The sequence below is a fragment of the Ahaetulla prasina genome, chromosome 2 (assembly GCF_028640845.1).
Source record: "Ahaetulla prasina isolate Xishuangbanna chromosome 2, ASM2864084v1, whole genome shotgun sequence".
NCBI classification, from domain to species: Eukaryota; Metazoa; Chordata; class Lepidosauria; order Squamata; family Colubridae; genus Ahaetulla; species Ahaetulla prasina.
Window position 1 is genome coordinate 53,238,989 of NC_080540.1, and position 12,710 is coordinate 53,251,698.

Consider the following 12,710-nt stretch of genomic DNA (forward strand, 5'->3'; position numbering starts at 1 on the left):
AGATTGTCTTAAAACCTATAGGGTGAGCCAGGGAAAAAGGGAGGGAGAGACCAAGATTGAGAGACAGTAAAAGGCTGACTTAAAATAGCAATAGCACATAGACTTATATACCACTTCACAGGCAGCTTACATTATATTGCCCCCCAAAAAATCTGGGTCCTCATTTCACCTTGATTCGGTGACATTTGAGTTGCCGAACTGCTGATAGCCGGCAGTCACCAGAAGTAGCCTGCAATACTGCTTTCTAACTGCTGCACCACCACGGCTCTTAACATTATTCAAAACAAATAATCTCTTTCTGACATTTTCATTTAATTTTAAAAATACAAACCGATCTTACCCGGATGCTTCTGAATACAAAATATCTTGGTTATTATCCTGCTAAAGAACTGACAAGGAAGTATAACAAGTATGTCATTTTGAATAAAGGCAGCCGCTGTCTTGTCAGAAATCATGTCATTTATTACGATTAAGTATTTGTCTCATGCCGTTTTAGTCAAGCGATAAAGGGTTTGTTTCTAAATAAGTCTCAAAGCAAAGGGTACCAATCGGGTTTGATCGGGTGTCAAACTCGATCGCGTCACGTGATGTCACGTGATGTATTATGGTGTGTTTTGCCTTTGAAAAGCTGATGGGCGTGGCCTGCACATGATGCATTTGGCCTGTGGGTCGCCAGTTTGACTTCCCTGTCCTACAGCTAAACCTCACCAATGAGGCCTTGTGGTGCAGTGGTTAAGTGCAGTATTGTAAGCAAACTCTGCCCATAGTCAGCTTTTTTTTGATTTTTGGACCAAAACTTTTGGGCTAACTTACAATGTGTCCACCCATATTTTGGAAGAATATCTTCATTAATAAAATTGATATATCCTCACTGTAATTGAATCCATGCTTAATGAGTGTGTCTGCAGAAGCATGCAAATGCTTACATAGCTTCAGCACAATTAAATCAGATAATAACATTGTGTAAATTTTGTAATAAAAAGAGCAGCATAGAGAACTGTGACGTTTATATTAGGAAACTGGAACACTTGTTATGGGCTAACTGTGATATCTGTATTTGTAGGTTGCATTCATTTCTAGCAATTAGAGACCAGGATTTTATGTATGGTTTTACAATATTACCATCACCAGCTGTATTTTGGTTTTCACACAAGAGGATTTGAGCAAAGGAGGTTAGAAAAACAGTAAATTTAAGTATTACTGGGCAAGTCTGTTATCTGTTCGGTCATCCTTTGAGAAAAAGGTAGTGCAGTCTGATTTGACCAGAATGAACTGTAAATGTTAGTCTGACTATATATTTTTTAATCCCAATGCTGGACCGCCCCGTGATCAAGACCAATTCTAAGAATATTCTATATCATAAATAAAGAAATAATTAAGATCTGAGTTTGGAACTTTTAGATATCTATCATCATTCTCAAAATCTATATACAACTGAAACTCTTATTATGTTTATTTTTTCATGTTTGTATCATCAATTTAGCCCAAATGGTGGAATTTACCCAGGGGTGAAATCTAAAATTTTTCCCTACCAGTTCTGTGGACATGGCAGGGGAAGGATACTGCAAACTCTCCATTCCCACCCACCTCTGGGGCCAGCTAGAGGTGGTATTTGCCGGTTCTCTAAACTACTCAAAATTTCCGCTACTAGTTCTCCAGAACCTGTCAGAACCTGCTGGATTTCACCCCTGAATTTACCACAGCAACCTTTGAATCATGAAATCTAAGATCCATTCATAGGCAAACAAATTTCATTAATGTCAATATTTATTTCCTAAACAAAAAAGCAGAATGATCACAGGCAAACAAAAAAGAAGTGGGAATGGAAGAAACTTTTGATTTCCTGCAAGCTTCCTCTTTGATTTTGCTTGTGGGAAACTGGCAGGGAACATTGGAAATCACAATTACATGACTGTGTGTAACAGTGACAACTTTGCAAATACAACTGATATGAACATTGTGAAAATTTCAGTTCCATGGGACTAATAAATCCCAGAATTTTCATGCATTCTTCAAATAAGAGGATCTTAGGTACATTGATTCAAAGATTTGCTGTAGTATAATCCTACCATTTGGGCTAAATTGACGATATAAACATGAACAAATAAATATAATGAAAGTTTTGATAGATTTTGAAGATGATGATAAAGATCTTAAGGTACCAAAGTCAGATCTTAAATTAATATGCCATTGTAAGTGTGTGTGGCTTTTGTGATATATTATTTACTAAATAGAAATAATTATATAGAATAGAATAGAATATTTTAATTTATATGCCGCCCTTCTCCCGAAGGACTCAGGGCGGTGAACAGGCAGATAAAATACAAACATACACAATAGTAAAAACACCCTTAAAAAACTGATTTAACTTTGCCCAAGTATTAAAATAACATAAACCCCCATAAAATTACAAAAATTTAAATTTTAAAAACCCATCAAAAATCAATTAAAATTTAAAGATAAAAAAATCAGGCTAGTCCAGCCATACGAAATAAATAGGTTTTAAGTTCGCGGCGAAAGGTCCTAAGGTCTGGTAGTTGTCGAAGTCCGGGGGGAAGTTCGTTCCACAGGGTCGGAGCCCCCACAGAGAAGGCCCTCCCCCTGGGGGCCGCCAGTCGACACTGTTTGGCTGACGGCACCCTGAGGAGTCCCTCTCTGTGGGAGCGCACCGGGCGATGGGAGATCGAGGCCGGCAGTAGACGGTCCTGTAGGTAACCCGGTCCTAAGCCATGGAGCGCTTTAAAGGTGGTAACCAATACCTTGAAGCGCACCCGGAAAACAACAGGTAGCCAGTGCAGTCTGCGCAGGATAGGTGTTACGTGGAAGCTCCGAACCGCTCCCTCAATAACCCGCGCAGCCGCATTCTGGACTAGCTGAAGTCTCCGGGTGCTCTTCAAGGGGAGCCCCATGTAGAGAGCATTGAAGTAGTCCAGGCGAGAGGTAACGAGAGCATGAGTGACCGTGCATAAGGCATCCCGGTCCAGGAAGGGACGCAACTGGCGGATCAGGCGAACCTGATAAAAAGATCTCCTGGAGACGGTCGCCAAATGATCTTCAAAGGACAACCGACCATCCAGGAGCACGCCCAAGTTGCGTACCTTCTCCATCGGGGCCAATGACTCACCCCCGACAGACAGCCGCATCTGCAGCTGACTGTACCGAGATGCCGGCATCCACAGCCACTCCGTCTTGGAGGGATTAAGTTTGAGCCTGTTCCTCCCCATCCGGACCCATACGGCTTCCAAACACCAGGACAGCACTTCGACAGCTTCACTGGGGTGGCCCGGGGTGGGAAAGTACAGCTGGGTGTCATCAGCGTACAGTTGGTATCTCACCCCGAAGCCACTGATGATCTCACCCAGCGGCTTCATATAGATGTTGAACAGGAGGGGTGAGAGAATCGACCCCTGTGGCACCCCACACATGAGGCACCTTGGAGTCGATCTCTGCCCCCCTGTCAACACCATCTGCGTCCGGTCAGAGAGGTAGGAGGAGAACCACCGATAAACGGTGCCTCCCACTCCCAACCCCTCCAACCGGCGCAGCAGGATACCATGGTCGATGGTATCAAAAGCCGCTGAGAGGTCTAATAGGACCAGGGCAGAGGAGTAACCCTTGTCCCTGGCCCTCCAGAGATCATCCACCAGTGCGACCAAAGCTGTCTCCGTACTGTATCCGGGCCGGAAGCCGGACTGGAACGGGTCTAGATAGACAGCTTCATCCAGGTGCTGGGGTAGCTGACATGCCACCACACTCTCTACAACCTTCGCCGTGAAGCAAAGATTGGAGACTGGCCGGTAATTCCCTAAAACAGCTGGGTCCAGGGAAGGCTTCTTGAGGAGGGGTCTCACCACCGCCTCTTTCAAGGCAGCGGGAAAGATCACCTCCCGCAATGAAGCATTTGTAATACCCCGGAGCCAGCCTCGTGTCACCTCCTGAGTAGCCAGTACTAATCAGGAGGGGCACGGATCCAGTAAACATGTAGTGGCATTCAGCCTACCCAGCAACCTGTCCATGTCCTCGGGAGTCACTGGATCAAAGTCATCCCAAACCACCTCAACAAGACGGGTCTCGGAACCCTCGCCTGGATCTACCCAATTTTGATCCAATCCGTCCCGAAGCTGAACGATTTTATCGTATAGATAACCGTTAAACTCCTCGGCACACCCTTGTAGGGAGTCCTCCCGCCTCTCCTGATGAAGGAGAGAGCGGGTAACCCGAAACAGGGCGGCCGGGCGGTTATCTGCCGACGCAATGAGGGAGGAAACGTAGGAACGTTTCGCATCCCTCAGTGCCACTAGGTAGGTCCTACTATAGGACCTAACTAGTGTCCGGTCAGCCCCAGAACGGCTGGATCTCCAGATACTCTCTAGGCATCTTCTCTCCCTCCAACCTCAGAGAGAGAGGGGTATCTGAATAGTCCTATGGCTACCAAAGTACAGACTGTATTCTAAGTTACATTTTTTTAAAAAGCCCCCAAAATCAATATTTCCCTTATCCCATCCTTTTGTGAGGCACCAAATGTATCAACAGGACAGCCAATGAAATATCAGGCTGAGCACTGGGAAAGAGGGCTAATATCAAGTACAACTGAACAGTGAAAAAGAGGATTTAAAGTAGTAATGACCAAAATGAAGGCAGACAGGGAAAGGATGCAAAATTAAGAGTTATTGAACATTCATCACATAGATTGGGCTCTTTGAAGAGGCTTTGAAGAGGCAGCAATCGATTTTTCATGCTAACATCAACAATAACAACAACAATAACAACAACAGGATCACATACCAAGTTATTATCAACTGGATGGAATGTAGCAACTTTTTCACCCCTTGACAGGTGGAACAAGTTTTGTTGCCTCTTCCAGAACAAGTGTCGCACCTTTTAGATGTAAAAATGGAACCTGTTAATTATAATTTTTTTTGGTTTATTTTAAATACTAAATATAAAACTAAACATAAAATATTTTTTTTTTTAAAAATGTCTATATACATACATATGCTTAAAAAATGTAACTTCTATTGTTAGCAAATTCCAGTGAAAGTAAAATTCCATTTGATTGAAATATTTAAGAGATATCTAGGAAAACCAGAAAAAAAAATCCCTAAAGATGCAAGAGATTTGATGTGAAGTGGAGCGCTGTATTTCAAGTCAACCAGACTATGGTGAGAGAAGATCTTTAATTGGAACAATTGGTATCGATACTAATAAGGACAATTTGTGTATTATTTATTTTGTAGCATCTTTCATGTTTAATTCCCAGTGTAATTAGCTTAACCTCCAAATGAGTCATCCTTTGCAGATCATTTGATCTACATAACCTTTCAATGTATCATGTTGCCCAAACTGTTCTGAGTATATTTGTAAAATATGACACTATCATGGTTTCTAAAAATTTATTAACTCTGGAATTTTGAGAAATGGTGAAGGAGAGGAAGAATTAATTGTAGTATGGCTGATATGTGTCCACTGTGTGACATTACCATTCTGACTACTAAGATAAAAGTATAGAAACTAAAGAGATAAAATCTGTCTTGCTTCTTAATTAACACTGACTCAACAGCTAATTGACTAAACTCTGAGATTTATCCCACTAATACTGAGATCATCTGAAAACAAAGATGGCAGCACAGGAAATTAGCATGAACATCTGCACGTCGTGGCTATTTACAGATTCAACAGTGGAAGATTAGGTGACCCTTTCAAGAAATGTATTATCCTGTCTGTAACAGTTGCAGATGGTGTATGTTTATGGTTGGTAAATTTATATAGCATTAGTGTGATACAGATCAGTAGTGATTACCTACTGATTTATTAAACCATTTTAAGAAACTGTTAGTCCCCAAAGATCCCCATTTTCAAAGTATTGCCTTGATTATCTGTTCTTTGTTATTTTAAGCTTAATGGAGTTTTATAAAATACTTTGGAAGAACAGAGAGGTATTTTGCATTCCCTAAAGATCATGGCAGATGTATTTTAGCAGCTGGAAAAACTAAAATGTAACAGTTTGTGAGCTGCATATAAGCTTCAGTAAATAGATATTAGCTGAAGACAAATATTGGTAGAAAAGTGGGAAACCTAAAATCAGTAGGAAAAAAAGTTTTATGTATCATGCTGAGATTTGGCTTTCTCTCCACAAGCTAATTATTATTGAACATGATATCCTATGATTTAAGAATTTCCTATTGAGTTCTACTATTTGCACTGGAAGAAATAATAATTCAAATCCTTATATTTTATGGAGGCAGCACAGCATTGTTATTCGGGATGGGAGTCGGCTGGTAAAAAAGAAGAAAAAAGTAATAGCATTTTGCAGAGAGCTGGTGTTTCTATGTCTTTTCTTAGCTATTTTATTCACATTTGTCTCAATAAGAAGAAAAATTGTCTTCTCTACCTGTATGTACATGGCAATTTGATGAGGCTCAACAGTGTAATTTACCCTCTTCCTCCTCTGTTTTATTTGCCAATATAAATGTAGCAAGAAGTAATTAAAGAAACTAGGCTAGAAACCAGGAGATTATGAGTTCTAATCTCTCACATGAAGGCTAGTGAGTGACTTTGGGCTAGTCAGTCTCATTCAGCCCATGAAATTGGACTTTGGTGACAAACCGGTTGATTAATCCAGTCACAATCACTGGATCAAAACTGGGTTGATCTGGAAAAAAAGCAGACCCTTCAGTTGCAGGAAATCACTAGGAAGAAAAAAAAATGTCGGAAGAATGGGTCTACTGGATTCCCTATTTTGTTTGGATGTACTGTTGTACATTCCAGGGAAAATGACACTCAAGAAAGCTTCTAGCACTAATATGACTAATACTACCACTAATGCCACTAATATCTTCAACCTTGCAAACATTTGTAGCCCATTCAGATTTTCCTCAGAGACTGGGATAATATATTTTCTTCATGACTGACTCCCCTTCTGGTGTCAGCTGAAGAGACAAGAGTTTACCTTTTTGGCCTCAATGTTGTGAGTTTTCTTTTCTCTACTCTCCTATGAAATATATGAGGTTGAACCTTTCTGGCTAAAGCCTAGACCAGTTATGGCTAACCTTTTTGCCATAGCATGCCAAGAGGGGGGGCAGAGGGGTCATGTGTGCATGTGCCCACACCCATATTTCTATGTGCCTCACCCCATGCATGCGCACGCGACCCCACCCACCCTGCTTCTGGCACGCGATGGCCTGGTAGGCCCATTTTTCTCTCTGGCTCCAGAGCCTTTCTAGGAGTCTGGGGAGGATGAAAACACCCATTCCCACCCAGCCCCGGAGGTCCTCTGGAGGCCACAAATGGCCCATTTGCCAACTTCCGGAGAGCCTCTGGAGGCTGGGGACAGCAAAAAATGGCCTTCCAGTCCCACCGGAAGTTGGCAAGTTGCCCTTTCTGGCCTCCAGAGGGCCTCTGGAGAGGCAGGGAAGGCCATTTTCACCCTCCCCAGACTCCTAGAGAGGCTCTGGAGGCTGGGGATAGCAAAAAATGGGCCTTCTGGTCCCACCGGAAGATGGCAAATGGGCCGTTTCTCCAGAAAGGTTCTGGAACCAGGTTAGAGAGAAAAATTGGCCTTCGCCACCCCCAACCCCCGAGGCCCTCTGGAGGCAGGAAAGAGCCTGTTTTCCTACTTCTGATGGACCCAGAAGGCCCAAAAAACAGCTGACCGGCACACACATGTGCACCAGAGCTGAGCTTGTGTGCTCACTGATATAGTTACGCATGCCACCAGTGGCATGCGTACTATAGGTTCACCATCATGGGCCTAGACCGTATAAGAGCAATAGTGATGCTTTTCTCAGAGCACTTTTAGAAGAAGACCTAATCTCATTTGAACTACTTAATGACACTGCACAAGCCTTCAGCCATCGTTTTGATCAGCTTGTGGTTTTGGAGTATGTTTTCTGAAAAATGTAGTTTGGAACAACTTTCTTGCTACGTAGGAAGTAGGAAGAAAGTTTTATGAACATTTCAAAACGTTCAAAATAATTTATTTCTAATCCCAGTGAAAAGCCATCTAATGTTATCCATAGTCCATCTCCACAGTCTGGCCTGTAAGAAAACATCTCCATCCCTTCTTTAGTAGATCTAAATCTCTCATATTACTCTTCCTCCCAGCTACTTGATGGCTACTGCACTGAGATAATGAAAAACCCTTGAAAAGCAGTTACAAAAAAAAGTGGGGGGGAAAACCATGATGTTTATGTATATATCTTCTATTCCGGGAAAGGGACAATGGACAATGAAACAATATTACTTTAAAGTATAACTTCAGATATAAAGATATGCATTTCTCTATTGCCAGAAATAATCTCTGATTTTTTTTTTAATTCAGATAATAACTGTGTTCCTTTCTTATGTGGGAATGAAAGCTGAATACATCACAAGAAACATAAAAGTATGTGGAATGCAGTAAAGCGAGTTTGGTAATATAAAAAGAGATGATTGGATCAAGAATGAATGGGTGATTGAACCCTGAGAGCAGCATGGAAGAAGCGTATTTTAGAGGTTATAAAGCAGTCCTGAACTGCAGCCAAACATTTCAGAAAGATCCAGTGTTTCTTAAACCAAACTCAGATATTCCATTCTACAGTGGGTTGCTTTTGATTAGAATTGAGGCTGAACTGTGCTCACTTTAGACCAGGGTGTCAAACTCGATTTCATTGAGGGCCGCATCAGGATTGTGCTTGACCTCAGGGAAGGCAGACTGGGCATGACCAGGGTGAGTGTGGCCAGCTCGATGTCACTCGTATGGGGGGTGCCGGTGGTGGCCCAAGCGCTCTGTCAGAGAAAACAGGCTATTGAGCTCTTTTTTTGCCTGCAATGGCCTCCTGCAACCCTCTGCCAGTGAAAATGTAGTTTGGGAGGGCCTCCATTTTCACTGGCAGAGGCACCACTTGCTGTTTCCTTGCGGGCCAGATCTAAGCACCCCGTGGGCCGGATCTGGCACCCGGGCCTTGAGTTTGACAATGGGCAGCAGTGTTTTGCTTCTTGATCGTAATGGGATGTGGGAATGACCCTGGGAGATAGAGGAAGACTCTCAGTCGAGACAAGGGTCGGATAAGAGGCAGCTCAGGTGAGGGAAAGCATGGGAAGCATTTCAGAAGCCCACCTCCCCTAGTTTTCTGGTGACTAAAAAGAAAAGACAAGAGAAATATTTTCAGTCTTGCAGGATTCTGTTAATATGATGAAGTAGGATTACTTCATTTGGAGGTGCTTCTTGTCTGGAGTACAGCACAAGGCTGTCATCAATCAAGTACATCTCCCCTCCTCTCTTTTTAGTCTCCAGGAAACTAGGAGGGTCCCTTCTGAAACACTTTTGTCCCATCTTCAGACAGAGCTCCTTCTTGCCTAAACTGGGGGTCTTCATCCCGTCTCCCAGAATCATTCCCATATATCATTAGATTGCCCTTCCCACCTGTCCAGAAAGGCAAACTTCATTGGCTAACTCCTGTGGCCATTAAGCCACAGTTCAGGACACCCCCTCTTAGGGACTGTTCCTTCCTCATTTGGCCCAGTCCCCTGACATAGCAAGAGGAATATGCTTCACTTAGCAGGTTGTCCACTGGAAGATATAAGGTTTGAACGGTGCTTGAGCTTCTTCGGTGAAGGGTAGTTAATTGACTTAACAGGTAATGACTGGATCAACCACAAGATTCTTTTTTTTTTCCAAAAAGAAATTAAATAACTCTTAGATGTCCATCATTAACCAAGGATTAAATGACTTGCTAGAAGGGGTGAGGTGACATGTGAGACACTGCAACCAGAGAAGGGACTGCTGTTAAAACAGAACAGAGCACTGGTGACCATCCACTCTGAAGGATTTAATATGACTTGAATTGGAAAACAGCAGTTTTGAATCATAGCTGGGGTGTGTTTACAATAGGCTCAGAATTACAACATCTGTCCCTGCTCAAAAAGCAGTGAGTGGCCTCTGCTGACAGAAGCTGAAGATCTCTCCATAGAGAAGGTAAATTAAAAATGAATTGCAAAACAAATATACAAATGAGAGGTCTTTGGAGCCCTCTGAGCTTGGTTGTTTTCTTGCAGACATTTCAAGAAATGTTGGCAAGAAAATAGCCAGGCTCAGCGAGCTCCAAGGACCTATCATTTTAACCCTGAGTTACAAAGAGGAAGAGCAAGAGGAAGAGGTTGACAAAGGAAGTTGAGACCAGATGAGTTGATCAGATCCTCAAGAAGACAAGAGTGAGAACCTTAAAGAACAAATAGCTGTACAGGGATGCTTTGGAAGCAATTATAGTTAAGAGGGATAGAAATGTGTAAAGGAATATAATGAATAATAGTCTAAACTAGATTTTCCCTGCTTTTCTTTTCTTTTCTTTTTTTCTTTCCTTCTCCTTTTCTTTTTCTCTCTTCCTTCAGTTAATTTTACTTAGTATTTCTTTCTATATTTATTCATTTTGTATGATATTGCTAACACTGAAAGGCAATGTAGTATGATGGAGTCATGTATGTATGTATGTATAAAATGAGGGCAGTCGCCATTGTTATTATCATTATCTTCATCATTATCACTTTCTCAAAGTCCTTACCTTTTGCGACCGGTACCTGAGCACATCTGACACCGTTTCTGATATTTTAAATGTTTGGCTTTGGCTTTCCTGGCTCCATTACATGTGACACACCTCATCTATGGGGACACAAAATAGCTAAGACAACCTCAGGATGAAAATAATAATAATAATCCCAGAATAACAAAATAGTTAAGGCGTGTTTTTATTTGGGTTGATATTCTTTTAGCTTAGTCTCTAATTCTCTTCAGGCAGAAAATATTCAGAATGATACTTCCAGCTTTGAACTAGGTCTATTTTTTTCCTTATGTCGTGAGTGTTTTTCTGGAACCACTGTAGAAGAGCCTAATGCTGGGAAAGATTGAGGGCAAAAGAAGAAGGGGACGGCAGAAAATGAGGTGGCTGGATGGAGTCACTGAGCTTAAATGGATTCCAGAGGATGGTAGAGAACAGGAAGGCCTGGAGGAATGTTGTCCATGGGTCGCAATGGGTCAGATACGACTTTGCAACTAACAACAACAACAGTATTTTCCTATGTGAAATATTGTATACAGAAATGAAATTAATTTGAGTTCACATAAAACAGAAGGTTTACCTGGTATTTTAGACTTCATTATTAGCATTTTTAAAATGTGATTTTTTAAAACAAAACAAAACATGGCAATCTGGGCCTCTTTTCTAACTTTAGGAAAACTTGTTTTTCTTCTAAGCCAAGACAATTTCTTTTGGTATGTGAGAACTTGCTTTTTCAGCAATTAAACAATAGAAAACATATTCTGAAGGTCCTTAAATGCACTTGCAAGACTAAAAACCCAGCTGCTAAAGACAGTAATGTTATCCATACTTTCACCACTTGTGGAATGCTATCTGCGATCAATTGTTCAATTCTCACATGTAATCAATTTGTCTGATTGCTTGTTTTCTGACATATTGAACATACCAAATGGGTGTATCATTTGTTTCTGTATTCTATAGAAAGATCTGACCTACATCAATAAATGCTTTGACAGACTTGAGATTTATGCCATTTGGAGGCACACACAAAAAACTGCACCACTTTGCCAATTCAGAGATTTAGTTTTTATCAGTTCCATACCAAACTCGGGGGTCTGAATTTTAATAGCAACACATGCAACTTTCCCGTTAAACAGTAAGTAAATAACATTTTTTTAGCATCAAAGAATATAAAATAATAAATACACTATCAATACTCACCCTTCCTCCACCATGGCATCCACTGCATTTGTATCGACCCCGGCCATGGCATTTATGACATTCCTGAAATAGAAATGAACCGCCTACATACAGTCACTTAAAATACAGTCACTTAAAATAGACTACTATATATGGTAATACCTGAATTAGGCAAGGATGACTGTCAACAAAGGTAGATATTCTTACCTATTTCAAGTATTAGCATGCATCTGTTGTATTATTTATGGCAAAAAAAAAGACTATCATGCTACATAAGACTAGCAGCTGTAGGAGTTTCTGATAATACAGCAAAAAGAAATATAGGCTGAAGAGCCATAATTTATTGATTCGCAACGGAAATTTTATTTTGCTCCTTAAAGCAGATTCTATTCATGTTTTGAAATCAATGTTAAATGGAGAAGAAGGCCAGCATCATTGCCCCCACTTCAGGTCTTCACTGAGGTAGAGCAACACAACTCCACCAGTTCCTTCATTTCATCAGAGGGGAACAACACACCTGCACAAGATGATATATCGTATTTTTCAGAGTATAAGACGCACCGGAGTATAAGATGCACCTTAGTTTTTGGGGAGGAAAATAAGAAAAAAGCTGATTGGCAGGTGGATCGGCCTCCCAGAATATCCCAATCAGCTGTTCCCAGAGGTGAATTTTAACAACAGGTTCCTTGGTTATGAGCTCTGTGCCTTGCTTTTTTTAAACTTTTTTTCCTGCCTCTGAAAGCCTCAAAACAGCTTCAGAAAAAAAGCCTCTGAAGCTCTGTTTGGGGCTTCTTCTCTGAAGCTCTGTTTCGGGGCTTTTTTTCTGAAGCTCCGTTTCTGATGCTTTTTTCAGCCTCCATTTGAGAAGATGGGCGGGGCTACATTCAGAGTATAAGACACACCCAGATTTTCACCCTTTTTTGGGGGGTGGGGGAAGGTGTGTCTTATGCTCTAAAAATATGGCACATCACTCTCCATATCATCATTGCATTGCATTTT

At 41.4% G+C, this 12,710-nt stretch overlaps 1 protein-coding gene across 3 annotated transcripts in view; it reads right to left on the reverse strand.

Moving 5' to 3' along the window:
- LOC131192162 (protein SSUH2 homolog) overlaps positions 1–12,710 on the reverse strand; it is a 65,143-nt gene that overhangs the window by 21,549 nt on the left and 30,884 nt on the right. For all 3 annotated transcript variants that reach the window (XM_058171043.1, XM_058171042.1, XM_058171044.1), the window contains exons 7-9: positions 11,733–11,795; positions 10,539–10,636; positions 4,786–4,878 (exon numbers count right to left, since the gene is read on the reverse strand). In XM_058171043.1, the coding sequence (XP_058027026.1) occupies positions 4,786–4,878; positions 10,539–10,636; positions 11,733–11,795 (254 nt within the window). The remainder of the gene's footprint in view (positions 1–4,785; positions 4,879–10,538; positions 10,637–11,732; positions 11,796–12,710) is intronic.